At 44.2% G+C, this 17,488-nt stretch overlaps 1 protein-coding gene across 1 annotated transcript in view; it reads left to right on the top strand.

Moving 5' to 3' along the window:
- Positions 1-17,488, top strand: part of LOC137543817 (broad substrate specificity ATP-binding cassette transporter ABCG2-like) — a 104,296-nt gene that overhangs the window by 39,261 nt on the left and 47,547 nt on the right. Inside the window, exons 4-7 of the mRNA XM_068264903.1 lie at positions 1,243-1,357; positions 4,511-4,663; positions 4,783-4,940; positions 13,016-13,167. Coding sequence (XP_068121004.1) covers positions 1,243-1,357; positions 4,511-4,663; positions 4,783-4,940; positions 13,016-13,167 — 578 coding nt within the window. The remainder of the gene's footprint in view (positions 1-1,242; positions 1,358-4,510; positions 4,664-4,782; positions 4,941-13,015; positions 13,168-17,488) is intronic.

The following is a 17,488-nucleotide window of genomic DNA, read 5'->3' as shown; positions in this document are numbered from 1 at the left end:
TGTTGCTGGATGTTTCAGTTGTACTATCTTTGAACAATAGATTTAGGTTCCCCACTATTACCTGTTTAATACTCTGCACAGCACCAAAGAAGGTGTTGGTTTGGTATAAAGAAAAGTATAACCATTGTTAAGAAGCATTTGTATGCAGATAATAAAACGCTATAAAGGTCATTTAATGCTAAAATGAAAACAAAAGCCCACACATAGAGAGACCCTGCCCAGACTCCATGTTACTGCTATGACGGGAGGGTTACATCATTCATAGCTTTGCACTATATATTGAGCAGTACACTGCTAGTGGCAGCAGCAGTGTGATCAGATCATTATTTTGCAAGAACCTGATTTAACATGGAGTTGAGTAAGGTGAAAGACTAGGGAAGCACTCAAGTGTCTGGAAGATACCAGTGGTTCACCTGATCTTCTAGTGTATGACTAGCTTAAAGCCGTGCTAGCCAAGATCTCTGTGCCTTGTGTATTGCTGCTTTTCCCCAGATTCAATCCTGCTTAACCCCTGAAATGTAAAATAATGTGAAAGATCAGCCCTATGTTTGAACTACATACACACATACATACGTACATACATACATACATACATACATACATACATACATACATTTACTATAAATTATTAAGCACTTGATAAATGAGAACTCGCTGTACAGTATATCTAAGGCTGTTCAGAATCCATGTATAGCTGCTGCAAGTAAAAAAAAAAAACGTAGTAAATTTTGCTGACTGATTTACAGCCGATTTGATTACTTAGACTGCCCTCAATTGCCCTAAACTTATATGAGTGATTCACTTTTGATTTTGGGCAAAATAAACATGATTATTCAGTGTAACTTTGTCTTTACAAAAAAAAAAAAAAATATATATATATATATATATATATATGATTATTCAGACAGATCAGACATTTTGTAAATTCTCTGTGTGAGGAGGGGTCAAACAGAAACAGGGTGATCAATGGTCCATAGCCATGGCACTGCAATGCCTGCAGTTCCATTGAAACAAGATAGATTTCTACTGAAATCTAATAAAATTAAATTTTCCTGTGTGATGTAGAAATCAATCACTACCCAACTGATATCTAATTAGATGGGGATCGAACAGCCTTGCATATCAGGCCATAATCGACCCATGTATAACTGCCTTAAAACATAAGTAATGTATAGATTGTCCTGTGTTTACTAAAGAAAATTCAGAGAGAGCAAAAACACTAGTTTGCTGTATCCCCTGCAGGCTGCTAGATGTTCTCGCCGCACGAAAAGATCCTCACGGCCTTTCAGGTGAGGTACTAATAGATGGGAAGCCACAGCCGCCTAACTTCAAGTGCCTCTCTGGTTATGTTGTGCAGGTAAGTCACATTTGTATTTCACTATTCTGCAAGAATAAGTCGTACTTCAAACTTACTAATGCATATTTAGGGCCGTTTCCCATTAGTGCGGTGTGGTAAATTGACCAGAAGTCAACGCAGCCTAATGAAAGTCTATGGGGTAGTTCACACTCCCCACATTGGGTTTGCAGCTCCGGAATGCCCTCACATGCGGACATACCTTTGTTACTGCGCTGCAATCTGTGTCGGACCGGAAGTCATGTAAGCCTATGGCAACACAGGATTTGCTAAAAAATGTTGGCATTGCGATATTGCGGCGCGCATGCACGGAGGTGTATTTTACAATACGCTTCCGCGCAGTTCCATATTTCTGAAACGGGAATTGATCGCAAGCGAGCATCACTTCCGGTTTGGATCTCAGCTAGAATGGGATTACCGCATACTAACGTGGTAATCCCTGAAAGCCTGTTTTTGGCGGTGCGGCCCAGTTTACAGTCGGAAGCTGGCCTTAGTGATGATCGGGTTTAGGAGAACTTGTGGAGAATCATGCAAGTTGTTTGATCAGCTGATAGATTTGCAAAGCTCTTATTTGCTGTGATCACATCCTGCTTTAGTACATGATCATGACTAGCAAAGCAGACACTTACATATCTATCACCTGACCAAACTGATCACATGCTCACATGCCTCCATGAATTCTCGTAGACAATGACCATCTCTATGCATATTATGTTTCTTCCCTTATGATGTGGAGGCAGATAGTTTTCAGCATATAATTTAAACTGCAACCTGAGGGCATAATACCGTATATACTCGCATGTAAGCCGACCCGCATATAAGCCGACCCCCCAACTTTTCCATGAAAAAACAGGGGAAAATGATTGACCCCCATATAAGCCGGGGGTAGGAAATGCTGGATTGGTGCAGGCCGCGTAATCCCCCCAGTGTGTCCCAGTATAGCTAGTATAGTGCCCAGTATGGGTAGGTAGTGCCCCAGTATAGCTAGTATAGTGCCCAGTTTAGCCAGTATAGTGCCCAGTATAGGTAGGTAGTGCCCCAGTATAGCTAGTATAGTGCCCAGTTTAGCCAGTATAGTGCCCAGTGTAGGTAGGTAGTGCCCCAGTATAGCTAGTATAGTGCCTAGTATAGCTAGTAGAGTGCCCCAGTATAGCTAGTAGAGTGCCCCAGTATAGCTAGTAGAGTGCCCCAGTATAGCTAGTAGAGTGCCCCAGTATAGCTAGTAGAGTGCCCCAGTATAGCTAGTAGAGTGCCCCAGTATAGCTAGTAGAGTGCCCCAGTATAGCTAGTAGAGTGCCCCAGTATAGCTAGTAGAGTGCCCCAGTATAGCTAGTAGAGTGCCCCAGTATAGCTAGTAGAGTGCCCCAGTATAGCTAGTAGAGTGCCCCAGTATAGCTAGTAGAGTGCCCCAGTATAGCTAGTAGAGTGCCCCAGTATAGCTAGTAGAGTGCCCCAGTATAGCTAGTAGAGTGCCCCAGTATAGCTAGTAGAGTGCCCCAGTATAGCTAGTAGAGTGCCCCAGTATAGCTAGTAGAGTGCCCCAGTATAGCTAGTAGAGTGCCCCAGTATAGCTAGTAGAGTGCCCCAGTATAGCTAGTAGAGTGCCCCAGTATAGCTAGTAGAGTGCCCCAGTATAGCTAGTAGAGTGCCCCAGTATAGCTTGTAGAGTGCCCCAGTATAGCTTGTAGAGTGCCCCAGTATAGCCAGTATAGTGCCCCAGTATAGCCAGTATAGTGCCCCAGTATAGCTAGTAAAGTGCCCAGTTTAGCTAGTATAGTTCCCAGTATAGCTAGTATAGTGCCCAGTATAGGTAGGTAGTGCCCCAGTATAGGTAGTATAGTGCCCCAGTATAGCTAGTAAAGTGCCCAGGTTAGTTAGTATAGTGCCCAGTTTAGCTAGTATAGTGCCCAGTATAGGTAGGTAGTGCCCCAGTATAGCTAGTATAGTACCCAGTGTAGGTAGGTAGTGGCCGGTATAGTGCCCTGCTTCCCCCGCTGCTATTACCTGCAGCGGCTTCCTCGTCCCCGGCGGCGCTTCCTCTTCCCCGCTCTCATGCCTCTATGAAGAGATCACAGCAGCGCGCCCGGCGCTGCTGCTCTGATGATGCAGGGGGCAGGAAAGAGTGCGGCTCCCTGTAGCGGCGATCTGTATCGCCGCTACCATGGGAACCGCTCTTTCCTGCCCCCTGCATCATCAGAGCAGCAGCACCGGGCGCGCTGCTGTGATCTCTTCATAGAGGCATGAGAGCGGGGTAGAGGAAGCGCCGCCGGGGACGAGGAAGCCGCTGCCGAAACAAGTAATAGCGGCGGCGCGGGGAGGGGGTAGCGGGGGCCGCGGACCACGGACCACCAGGGAAGACTCGCATACAAGCCGACCCCCCAACTTTTGACCCCCTTTTTGGGGGTCAAAAATTCGGCTTGTATGCGAGTATATACGGTAATTAATAATGCAAAGCCAAAGAATAGTGTATCCAAAGCAGCCCAATTGTGAACAACTGTATACAAAAATCCAGGGCCGTGTTGATTTTTTAAAAAACATTTTTTAATCTCGCTGGTGTCTGCTCTTGAGTACAAGTCTTGTTTAATCACTATCCTTTCTGCAATCCTCCCTGTGTTCTGAGGGAAGAATTAGTTGAAATCAGGGCTATGGAATTGTTTTAAAAATCATTCCAGCTCCGACTCCTCAGTTTATGAAACCAGGTACCCAAAATGACTCAGACTCCTCTACTCTGACTCCTTAGTCTAACACTTACCAGGGCTGTGGATTTTGTACAAAAAACATCTGACTCCTCAGATTACTCTGAACTCTGAATCCAGGTACCCAAAATTGCTCCCACTCCTCGACTCCAACTCCACAGCCCTGGTTGAAATAATTGAAAATAAACTCATACTAGGTCTGCAGATTGCCATGTTCTTCAATGTCCCCCAGCATTGGAAACACTTTGCAGCTACTTCTCTATAGACAAAAACACAATAGGCCTGATTTGCTACGTTTTCTCAGTTAATTTTTCCTTCTATTTGGAAGTTTTTAGTTCTCGAAATGATTTTTTTTTTTCAACCAGATAAACTTTTTTTTACAGTAATTGTAAATTACTTTACAATTTGTTACTTGATTAAAAAGGTCAGCATTTCTGTAACTGATTTGTGTGTCTTATAGGATGACGTTGTGATGGGTACATTAACTGTTAGAGAGAACCTCCAGTTCTCAGCAGCCTTAAGATTGCCCAAGACCCTGAGGCAAAGAGAAAAAGATGAGCGAATTGATCAGATTATCAAGGAGCTCGGGCTGACAAAAGTTGCCGATGCAAAGGTACAGTAGAGTGAAGCTGGTGCTACACTGAATTATATTTACCGCTAATGAATTTTCTGCAATCTGCAGACCTGATGTTTTAGATGCCCTAGAAATTAATGTTGACTTTTTTTTTTAAGGTTGGCACCGTGTTCATTCGTGGGGTTTCTGGAGGAGAGAGGAAAAGGACGAATATTGGTATGGAGCTCATTACTGATCCAGGGGTTTTGTTCTTGGATGAACCAACCACCGGTTTGGATGCCAGCACTGCCAATGCTGTTCTTTTGCTGCTGAAAAGGTAGTAAATATACTTCTTATAGCTGCTTCTTGGGTGTATTTTTGCATTTTCAATGCCCATTACTGCAGTCTTGGTACTTTATATAAACCTGCCTCTTATGTATCAATCACTGGTGTTGTTTGTGCTGCCAGACAGGAATACCCTTTAAGTGGTTGGGGTTTTTTGAGCATATATTCTTCATATTGCTTTAACCCTTTTCCTACCAGCCGATTTGTCCTAAATGCGAACATCTACTGAAAAGCAGTTTTTAGATATTTTGCACTCATTGGGTTTACTTAAGATTTTTTACAAGAAAACCTACATGAAATAGGACATATTATGTATTGTTTTTCCGTAATGAATGTGGCTTGAACACTGAACCAAAACTTTGTACTTTTCTTGAGATATAACAAAATGTGAGTGAAGTATGTTTACAAAAATGAAAAAAAAAAATCAAATAATTTTCTGTTGTGTTTTTTTTTTTTTTTCCAAAGAAGAATTACATTCACTGACAAAAATGTTACTGTTCGTAAAAGCCCTGATTCTGCTGAATCCAACTTTGTATTCCTTTAGAGGTGCAGGGAAAGGACTCAAATACACAGAGAATCTGAGGAATGGAGAAGGCAGCCTGTCTAAAGGCATGTTGGGGATGTTTTTTTTATGCTGTTACTGCACAGCTGCTGAATGCCAGAATTACAGCTTTGTCTCTTCCACTGTGTTTGCTTGGGGTCATGTGGCAGGCATGGAGCCTCTACTTGAAATCAGAGCCGAGGAGCTTGTTACCTAGAGGTTTTACATGCCATCTGTAGCAGTGGATCTTTGCTGCAAACAGCAAGAAGAAAACAAACCAGGAGGTGCCAAAAAACGTACTAGGTATGTTCTTGGCAGTAGTAGTCCTTGCTTGCCAGAACGTACTAGGTACGTGCTTGGGAGGCAAAGGGTTAATACCCTAAACCTAACCAGTCACCATCAGTTTTGTTTAATAGTGTGTTTCAATCCATCTAAAACAATTCAGCTCAATTCACTCCTAAGTTTTTCTTCTCCTAGGTGAAATTTTAACAACTTATCAATAAAATTCGGTTTAAGGCACAAGCAAGGAAGAAAATAGAATAATTTTGACAGTACTTTTTACCTACGCTTTAGTACTTTGTCAGTGTTTAAAGAGGAACTGTAACATAAAAAGATCCCCTGGGGGGTACTCACCTCGGGTGGGGGAAGCCTCCGGATCCTAATGAGGCTTCCCACGCCGTCCTCCATCCGTCAGGGGTCTCGCTGCAGCCCTCCGTGGAGTCCGGGCAGCGGTGACGACAATATTTACCTTACTGGCTCCTGCACAGGCGCTCTGACGGCTGTCGGCTCCGAACTACACGGAAATACCCGATCGCCGTCGGGTCCGCTCTACTGCGCAGGCGCAAGTTGCCTGCGCAGTAGAGCGGACCCGAATGAGATCGGGTATTTCCGTGTAGTTCGGAATGGAAAGCCGCCACAGCGCCCCCGCTGGAGCCAGCAAAGGTAAATATTGAAATGACAGTCGGCACAGTCGCCGGCTGTTCGGAGGGCTGCGGAGAGACCCCCGTGGGACAGAGGACGGCGTGGGAAGCCTCATTAGGATCCGGAGGCTTCCCCCACCCGAGGTGAGTACCCCCCAGGGGATCTTTTGAATGTTACAGAGTCTCTTTAAAAGTTATTTTTCAACAAAAGATGAAAAATTATCGCCTAGGAGAAAACTTAGGGCCCGTTTCCACTAGACATGAATCCGTATCGCGATTTTCCACAATGGCTCTGCAATCAGTGCATACCAATGGAGTAATTTCCATTGAATTCGGTTGCACCATTGCAGAGCGATATGATTGTGGGGAAAAATATGGATTGCATGCTGCAGATTTCTGCAGCACACATTCGATTCCCCCGCAGTGTAGTTTATAGCCGCATCCGAACTTCCAGGTTGTCCTGGAAGACAACCACAGGTAGACACATGCGGAAAGCTGGATGCAGAAAGCATGGAAATGCACCCTTAGGAGAAAAAGGGAATTGAATAATGCCCATGATCAGCTAAGGCATTCTTTATCTCTTGGCATGATGTGCCAGTGATTGGAAATGCTAATTCAGTTAGGGAAATAGAGATATTTTAGAACAAGCTATAACTAATATTAAAAATGCCAAGCAGAAAATTGTTTGCAAGTTTACAGCTACTTTTGACAACAGTCCTTGAAATGAAATAACATATTAGTAACCTCTGGCTGTAAGGGCTCTTTCTCTCATCATCCTCCAGGACAGCTCACCTGAGATTATCATTGATCCCCTCCCCTATGGAAACACATGCAAATGTCAATTAATTAAACAAATTAGCTCCCACTACATAGCCAGTTACCTCATGTGCTTCCCCAGTTCTTCATGGTTTCCAGCTCACCCATGGCTCACTGCAGTTTGTTTGTTGTTTTGACTATAGGGGAGCTTGTTTGCACCTATAGTGGAAAGATAGGATATATTTTCCTCATGTGGGGGCAGTTCCTGCTTGGTATGCGGAGCGGACAGAGAGTGTGATATGACAGGTGTTTTTCATTCACTCCCGGTCGATCTAACATGCTCTGGAGTGAGTGTGTTCTATCCTCCCTCATGGCTGCCCCTGATATGGTGTCCTCTGAACACATGTAAGCGGCTGACAGCTCCTCCGCATGGCTGCCTAGGGTCGGCAGACGGAAGCTCCGCCAGTCCAGGGCGTCTATTGGTGGTGCCAGCAGGAAGGGTTCCTTTGACCGTAGGGGCGGCGCTGAGCACACGAGGACGGCATTTTAAGCCGTTGAGCACATGTGGGGCACCAGAGACTGTCAGAAGCAGATGGAGATGAAGCAGTCTGATTCCTCTACTGTGGACAGTGATAAGGTACAGGCTGCAGACCCTGAGTAAGCAAGCACTCAGCCACAGGTACCTCTCTATCTCCTGTCTCTCACTCAGATGTGTATTATGGTTGTGATGAACAGGATTTCTAAGCTGCACTGTGTTATGCAGCGTAGCTTTTAAAAGGAGGTTCCCTTTTAAACAGTAAGATCAGGAGCATCCCTCTCAGAGGGGATCCCAGGCGACTGTCTCAGCTGTCAGGCAGCAGGTCTCCTGGCGGAGCTCCACTCCACCGCGGTGATTGCGGAAGTTCATCCGCCTTGAAATGATTGCACTGATGCAAACTCATGGGGGCGTGCGTTCCATGGGAGCTCCCGGTGGAAGTCGCTACTCTGTAACTTCCGCTGGCTGTGCGGCGTCTATTCCAATAGACATACCGAGAGGCAGCAGCAGCTACTAGCAGCCCAGGCTGACACTGCTCCAGGAGCTGCTGCTCCCTCTGCCATCATGGAGCTTTCCTCCCCTCAGGGTGTGAGCCCAGCCGCACAAGCCAGTACAAGCTAGAGCTACAGGCCTTCTATCCTGATAGATCTGAGTCTAGACTGGTGGGATTTGCTTTGCAGTACCCTATCTGAAACCTTGATGTAATGCTTATACTTGTCAGGGGTAAAGCATGAAGGTGATAACCAGTTCAATGTTTGTCCAAATTTCAATGACCACTTTCTGGGAAGTATTTAATTTGTTAAAGAGCTTCCATTAGAGGTAATCCAGTCTAATCGGGCTGAGAGACCTCAGGTGTTTCATCATCCAATGGTTTCAGATTCCTCCTTGAGGGGAAACAGAGGCTGGGGGATGGGCACTCCCTATAGCTTTGCTAAAGGATTGCATGTAATGCATTTGGAACAAACAGTCAATTTTGAGATTGCTGGTTTGGGCCCCATCTGCGCTGCACAGTTTTTTTTTTTTGTTTTTTTTTTGGTGCGCTGCAGTTTGATTCGATTTATTGGGTTGCATGGACCATAAATACATGATTAACTTCATTGGAAATGAGTATAAAGTACTTTACAAGATAATGTCTTTAAATCTTTTCTAAAATGAGGTATCCCTTTGAGGATACAGGAACCTTTATAGCAGGTAAGTGGTTCCTCAATGGAAATTATTACTCAATGTATTTCAACTTTGACTACAGAGTTTCCTACTGAAGTACTGGTCACAGTACAAGGATTTATTAATCCTGTATTCCTGTGGATGGCAGGTCTGTCAGCTAGTTTGCTTTTCAGTTTTATACACATAATTAATCTGTTTGCAATGCTAATCGTATGCAATGATATGCATAGATTTTCTGACACGAGTGCATCTCAGATAAGATTAGGTGCAGTGATTATGCACATTGATTGCAATACTGCTTTTTCAGATACTTATATGCAAAGCTTATGCATAGGCATTTCAAATAGCAAGTTTGCTTTTCCGGAAAAGGGGCTGTAGCTAGTATGGTGATAAAGGCTTTGCCTCTGACGTTGGTAACTAGGGTTTACACCTCAGCTCTTCCTGTTCAGAGAGCCTGCACCTATTGTATAAGTAGTTCTTAGGGCAAGACTCCCTAAGGTTGCTACTGCCTAATGAGCATGCCCTAATGGTTGCAGCTTGGATGCCTTGAATCTGGCTGGACAAAAGCGCATTAAAAGAGTTTAAGCAGCTTTAGCTGCAGTCTAAAGCATTTCCTTTAGGGCTCTTCCACACGAGGACTTTGCGTTTGATGCGTTATATTGCACTGCGTTATGTGTCTTGCGGTGCGCCGTTTTCGTTGCATACTGGTAGAACGAAAATGGCGCATGCATCACATTTATATAAATAGAAAGAAAAAAAAATAAAAAAAATTAAGAAACATTACTGAGCATGTGCAAATAGTCCAGTGGAGCTAGTAACCAAAAGAACGCACAGCATGTAGCACTTTCTAAATGTTGCTGCACGTTACAAACAACGCAACATGAGCACTGTGAATGTCACACATACGTTGGGGCTGTTCACATTACAAACGCGGATGACCACGCATACGGAACGCAGCACATGCGAACGCACGCCATCTTCGTTTTGTATGCGTTGCATGGCTGATCCCAGCACTGAAAAGTGAATGGGACAGCCGCGCATTTTTTGCCAAGACCGCGTGCAGCATGCGTTCCCAGACCGCACAGGTCCGGAACGCATGCAGTGTGAACATCAGACAGTGCACTCTATGCACTGTCTGTCGTGCGTGTCTGCCTCCTGCATGCGTTTCCAAAACGCAGCTGGAAACGTGGGCAGTGTGAATGGGCCTTAGTCTGCGTTATTACTTTTTATAACGTGCAACCTTAGCGTCGCACTGTGAAGGAGCCCTTATGGGTTACCTAGTGTTCCCATGATCTGTATGAAAGATCATGATAACAATAGCAGCCTTTTCTATCAATACCGAAGATTTATTTGTTTTTTGTATTTCTCTAGCTATTTTCTAGACAATCTTTTTGATAAGCAGCAAAAAGGAAGGAAGCTCCTAAGACCATATTGAGTTTGTCTTACAACGCTGAAGCACTTTAAGGAAGATTCGGAATCTGCAGATATCTGAAATAGTTTTGTGGGTAGGTCACTAGTTGTGACTCGACAGAGCTCTTGTTGCCGATAAAAAATATGGATTCTCAAATCGAAGGTACACATACACTGCTGGGAGTAAAATCTGTCACGGTAAGACAAGATATGTGGCTCCTGGGAAGATGTTCATCCTGTCTCCCAACTGTAGCTTGGGCAATATACAGAGTATTTTCTACAGTGTGTGCATCAAACACCAAGTTAAACCTGTCAGGGCTTGCTTTGCGGGTTTGACCTAATTGGCTGATCACGAGGCATTGCTCATGCAAATATGGGAAGCCGACCTACTAACGCAGGGCGACCTGGTCCATCCAGACCCAGGCTTTCTCAATCTTACAGCCTAGATCCTGAGGGGCAACCCTTAAGTAATATAGGATTTTCAGACAGTCATAGCTACTTTGCTGAAATGTAGAAAGGAGAATACTAGAAAGATTTATAACCAGGTCGGGAAAACTTTTTCTTATGGAAAGAAAGGGAGAATATTGTTTCAAATGATATTCAATTTATTTTGGATTTTTTTTTGTAGGATGGCGTAGTTCTAGGTTTAGCAGTCAGCACCCTGCGCATGCAGGGTTCAGCATCATCAGTTTTTTGAATAGACCATTATCTACTGAACTGCATGGGTAAAAAAAAAAAAAAATTGGAATCTATGGCCAGATCCCAGCCGGTTTCCAGCAGGGTTGCTCCACCGTGGGATTTGTCACTAGTCCTAGATGTTCTGATGTCACATTTTTTTTATTTAATTTAAATTTTTTTTTTTTTTTTTTTTTTTTGAACCAGCAGAGGAAATGCTGATTAAGATTTTTGACCTTAAAGGTAGCTTTCCTGATAGCCATTACAACGGCTAGAAGGGTGGGGGATATACAGGCACTGTCCATGGAGGACCCCTATATGATCATCCATCCAGATTGAATAGTCTTCAAACCTGATCCCACATATTACCCAAGGTAGATACAGCTTTCCATAGGTCTCAGGAAATCATTCTACCATTCTTTTTCACTAACCCTAAGAACGAGGGAGAGAAAAGATTGGCCAGACTAGATGTAAGACAAGCAGTTATCACACATCTAGAGAGCACTCGACACTGGAGAAGGTCAAGCCATCTTTTTCAGCTATTTTGCAGGTAGTTGGAAGGGCCTACATGCTTCCAAGAACTTAATAGCTAGATGGATTAGGGAGGTGATTACGTTAAAAGAACTCAGTAGGCAGTAATACACCCTCAGATATTAGAGCACACTCGACTAGATCCTTGGCAACCTCTTGGGCAGAGAGATCGGGAGCTTCACTAGACCAGATATGTAAAGCGGCAACATGGTCAGGACACTCAACATTTGTGAAGCATTACTGAGTCGAATTACTCTCCAGCCAGGATCAGGCATTTGGTCACAAAGTGCTCCAGGAAGTTATCCCACCCTAAGGTAACGGTTTCTCGCTGGTCTCAGGTGAGCTGTCCTGGAGGATGATGAGAGAAAGGCCGAGCTACTTACTGGTAGTAGTGTTTCGGCGAATCCTCCAGGACAGCTGCCTTAGTTCCCAGCCCTATTTCCACTTAAGAGTTGTATATGTTTTAAATGAATATAATAACATGCTATGAAAATAAGGGATGAGCTAAGTACTCTTTTTAGAACTGGAGAAGCACAGGAGGTAACTGGCTATGTAGTGGGAGCTAATTTGTTTAATTAATTGACATTTGCATGTGTTTCCATAGGGGAGGGGATCAATGATAATCTCAGGTGAGCTGTCCTGGAGGATTCGCCGAAACACTACTACCAGTAAGTAGCTCGGCCTTTCACATCAGAGCTTGCGTTGGAGAACGCTCAAAGCATACGTTTTGTTGTATGCGTTTTAATGCGTTTTGATATGCGTTGCACTGCAGTGAGTGTGCGTTTTTAATCCGTTTTCAATGCGTTACAGCACATAGAAAAACGCAGGTATTTTTTTTTTCTTTTAGTTTTCAACTTTCTACATCGTTCCTCTGTTGCTTTCTGGGACTGATTGCCTGCGTTAACGGATTAAAAACGCGCATAGTGTGCGTTTTACATTGACTAACATTGTAACGCATAAAGCTAGCGTCGGCTGAAAAACTGCGCCTGGGTGCAGTGTAACGCAACGCACAAAAAGGCTGCGTTATATGTGAAAGCTAAAGTGAAAGTCTATGGACTTTCATTTCACCTTGGGTAACGCACACTTTACCCTTTGCGTTGAAACGCAGAAAATCTGCCCTAATGTGAAAGAGCCCTAAGCCCTAGCTAAGCTCGGGCTAACCACCAGGAGCTCAATGCAGCACAGCAGGCATTTTTACACACCTCCTGGGGGATCCAGGCATCGGTAGCCATTCTCCTTCCTGTCCTCCGAGGCTCTGAATCACTCTAGTGAGATCATCGTCGGTGATCTCACTACAGAGTTACAGCGCCACCCCAAGGACGTAGGGAAAGTTGGAGAGCTGGAGTCCAGGGAGGTGAGTGAGAGCAGGGGCTGCTGCAGAGACTCTGGCAGCATGTTTTTTTTCCTGATTTTAGGGCCTGAAACGTCCTGAAAAGACCCTAAAATCTGGAAATAATCATACCGCCAGGGAGGTTAAGTACCTTTAGATTTAGATCTAACCATTCCTTATTTCATATTTTATTCTTATCTCTTAGGATGGCAAGACAAGGCAGGACTATCATATTTTCTATACACCAGCCTCGGTATTCCATCTTCAGACTGTTTGACAGCCTCACATTGTTAGCAGGAGGAAAACTGCTCTACCATGGACCTTCTGCATATGCACTGGATTACTTTACAGAGATGGGTAAGAGTCTTAGATTCAGTGGTGACTAGAGTGGGGTTGTGTTAAAGTGGACCTGAACTCTTGCACAGGACGGAAGGAAAACCGAGAAATGCACTCTGTATGTATTCAGAAAGTTTACCCTGTCTAATTCCCCCTCATCTGTGACTAAGTACAAGTTGTAATTTGATCCCTCAGTTGTGTCAGCTGACTGCCACAGCAGAGAGCTAATTGGTAAATATAGGATGTTAACAATATGTCTGCTTCCATGAAAGCAGGAAGTAGAAACACTGCAGATGTATTGCAGGATTTGTATCCGCTGTAACAAAGAAATGTTGTTCTTTAAGGGGTCAGACGCACTATAAGCGCTTTTCTGATTGATTAGCTCTTATTCACTTTTATAAAAAATCATCGTGATCGCATGCGCATAAAAACATGCGATCACGCCGATTTTTACAGTGATTTTAATGAAAGTGAATGGGAGTGATTTTTAAAAAGTTTTTAGAAAGCGCTAATCGATTGCAAGCGCTCAGAAAAGCGCTTATAGTGTGTCTGAGCCCTAAAGGTTTTTATGCTGTTGTGTAGAGGAAGTTTTGAGTTCAGGTCTGCTTTAAAGAGGAGCTGTCAGCCATACTACCTCAGAAAAAAAAACATTTACAGTATAAGTAGATAAATACTTGCTATACTTACATAACATATGTATTGCACTGTCCACGTTTTGATGTTAGTGTTTTTTTTTTCTACAGTAAAAGAGAAAATTCTTTTTAGCATTTCATATTTTAACTGTGGCAATTTTGAAGCCAATCCTGATGTCATTTCCTCCCTTACTCTCCTCTGCCTGATTGTGTATGCATTTCCCTTCCTCCACTATAGAAAGTGCATTGTCTCAGCATGTGAAATACTGGCTAATCAGAGAGGAACAGAGGTGTTTGAAGGGAAAATGGGAGGGAAAGAAAAGGCTTCAGCCAATCAGGCTGCATTAGTTAAGTCTTAGGGGGAAATTAGAGAAGCAAAAAAGGACAACCCAGCATGCCCGGCTGCAACTTCCTTTTTGCGTACCAAATTTTGTGTGTACCAAAGTCAGGTAAACTGGGGAGTGATCATTTATCAACAAGAAAAGTAATAGTGATTTTAACTTTTGGATTGCCTGGTTAGCATCATTATTACTTGTTTACCGAATAAAAATAATTGATTTTTGATTTTATGCCCAACAGTTACACTTTAAAGGTAACCCGCAAGAATGGTTTTCCAATATCATAGAAAATGCTATTTTCAGGGTCTGTTAAGGCAGTGTTCCCCCAACCCTGTCTATAAGGCCCACCAACAGTGCATGTTTTGTGAAAATCCACACAGGTAAGTAATCACCCCAACTGTGAATGTTTGTGGTTTTCTGGAAAACATGCACTGTTGGTGGACCTTGAGGACGGGGTTGGGGAGCTCTGTGTTAAAGAGACTCTGAAGCGAGAATAAATCTCGCTTCAGAGCTCATAGTTAGCAGGGGCATGTGTGCCCCTGCTAAAACGCCACTATCCCGCAGCTAAACGGGGGTCCCTTCACCCCCAAACTCACCCCCGCAAGACTTGGTCGCAAGTTGGTCGTAAAATTTTCTCTTCCTGGAGGCAGGGCTAACGGCTGCAGCCCTGCCTCCAGTCGCGTCTATCAGACGCGCATCGCCGCCTCTCCCCCGCCCTTCTCAGTGAAGGAAGACTGAGAGGGGCGGGGAGAGACGGAGATACGCGTCCGACAGACGCGCGTGGGGCAGGGCTGCGGCGGTTAGCCCTGCCCCAACCAGGAAGCGCTCCCCCGCTGTACGGAGGGGATTTGGGGGTGAAGGGACCCCCGTTAAGCCACGGGATAGCGGCTTTTTAGCAGGGGCACACATGCCCCTGCTAACTATGAGGTCTGAAGCGAGATTTATTCTCGCTTCAGACTCTCTTTAAGGCACTAAGACCGTGTACAAGAGAAATAGCCGCCGGGAGACTTCGGCGCAGGATACAGCCTATATACGGCTTACCCTGTTCCCGCACAAGTCCCTGCGGCGTTAATTACTATTCCCCCTCCAGGTCCACGTGGATGGTGGGGAATGATGTAATTCGGCTTCAAATTACAATGTTTTAAAAGTAACTTCAGATCTGTCTTCTGATGGCGCCAATGTTACTCACTGTGTGCCGTTATAGCCGTAATTCCTATTATGGTCTATGGTGGCGCCAGCTGCGGCCAAATCTTCTGCGCTATAATCCACGTGCACGTTTTGACGGCTGCCTTACCCTAAAACATGACCGTGATCTGTAGATAACCCACCCCCTTCCTACTTGTGGTTTTTGATGCAGACCTAGTGATAATTAAATAATGGCATTGTTATTGATCTTAAGGACAAATAAAGTGAGAAAAATATGGAGGCTGTCATAATTTTTTTGTTTTAAACCAGGGCTGTGGAGTCGGAGTCGGGCAATTTTGGGTGCCTGGAGTCGGAGTCGGGAAAAAATGCACCGACTCCGACTCCTAATGAATTTGTAACTGTAATTAAAATAGAAAATATGATAAAATGTTCTATTTCTCAGATAATAGTCATTAAAAATAATGTGTATATATACAGTAATAGCTGTGCTTAGTCCACAAAAATGAAATAAACCAATCAAAATTAGTTACTTGTGCTGCTTCAATAAAGCAGTCCCTGTAATTTTAAGGTCAGATATACATATCTGATTGTGACTGTATATATGATATGTACACAGGAATCTCTTATATTTACTAAATAACATCTATGCTGTAAGAATAAAGCCTGATTTGTAGCTGTGTCACTAATAGAGATGGTCAATGAGATGGAAATAATTCTGCACTGATGCTGATTTATGCAAATGTATGCACTCCCTTTGCTGATGAAATTAAATAATTTGATATGTTGTTGAAATTTGGTTTGGTGACTTCAAATTAAAGGGTAACTGAGACGGATGAAAAGTAAAGTTTTATACATACCTGGGGCTTCCTCCAGCCCCCTTCAGGCTAATCGGTCCCTCTCTGTCCTCCACCACCCGGATCTTCTGCTATGAGTCCTGGTAATTCAGCCAGTCAGCGCTGTCCGGCCGCATGCCGCTCCCACAGCCAGGAACATTCTGCACCTGCGCAATAGTGCTGCACAGGTGTAGTATGCTCCTGGCGGCGGAGTGTGTGCATGCGCACTGCGCCCGACTGGCTCAAGTACCTGGACTCATAGCAGAAGATCCAGGTGGTGGAGGAGGACAACGAGGGACTGATTATCCTGAAGGCGGCTGGAGGAAGCCCCAGGTATGTATAAAACTTTAATTTCATCTGTCTCAGGTTTACTTTGTTACACAGTAGTACTATACTCTACATATGCACTCCCCACAGAGCTGCAGGGAATCCACTGAGAATGCTGTGCACATTGAACACAGAGGTGTTGTCTGTTTACAATCTCCTCATTCCCCTGCAGAGTACCTGCACATCATTCTTACATGTACCCACACTTACATTGCCTAGGGCCTGATAGATGTTCTTGGTTCCGGTTTGTACCTTTTACAAGTACTCTTACCAAGGACTAGTTTTAGTCTAAAGGGAATAAATATGGCAGTCTACATATCCTTCTCACTTCAGTTGTCTTGTAAAATTCCTAAGCGTTGGCAGGTAAGAGACGAATTTCATGTTACATACTTTTAATCAACAAAATTGTAATATGCAAATTAGAGGAGTCGGAGTCGAGGAGTCGGAGTCGGTGGAATCCTAAACCGAGGAGTCGGAGTCGGTGGATTTTTGGACCGACTCCACAGCCCTGATTTTAAGCACTACACACAGTTGCCTAGCAGCCCAACTGATCTATTTGCTTAAAAGGAAATAATTATGGCATCATCCATGGCCCTCTTGCTACAGTTATACACAAAAAAAATTGAACTGGACTTACCAGGGGTTTCCTCCAGCCCCCCGTAGCCCGCGAGGTCCTTCTGCATCCTCTGGGTCACTTCCGTGGTCCCGTTAACACGGCGACTTTGGCTCAACGGTTCAGTCTTTTAAGAACCGCGGTGAAGCGTCAGGTGCTTGGATGGGCCACGCATGTGCAACTTCATCCAAAGTCGCTGGGTTAACGGAGCCGCCACCGGGACTATAGAAGGGACACAGAGGATGCCGAAAGAACTTGTGGGCTACTGGGGGCTGAAGGAAGCCCCAGGTAAGTCCAGATTCTAATTTATTTTTTGTGTTCAGGGTCCCTTGAAGGAAGTGAAATCTGACTAGTTTGTATTTCATATGAAAATGATGAAGGGATTCTAAGTAAATGGAATTTTATGTATGAAAGTACACTATATTGACATAAATATTGGAAGACCCCCTCCAG

This window comes from Hyperolius riggenbachi, unplaced genomic scaffold, assembly GCF_040937935.1.
Source record: "Hyperolius riggenbachi isolate aHypRig1 unplaced genomic scaffold, aHypRig1.pri scaffold_211, whole genome shotgun sequence".
Taxonomy (NCBI): domain Eukaryota; kingdom Metazoa; phylum Chordata; class Amphibia; order Anura; family Hyperoliidae; genus Hyperolius; species Hyperolius riggenbachi.
The sequence above is the reverse complement of the archived record's forward strand: the minus strand, read 5'-3'. Positions and strand labels throughout refer to the sequence as shown.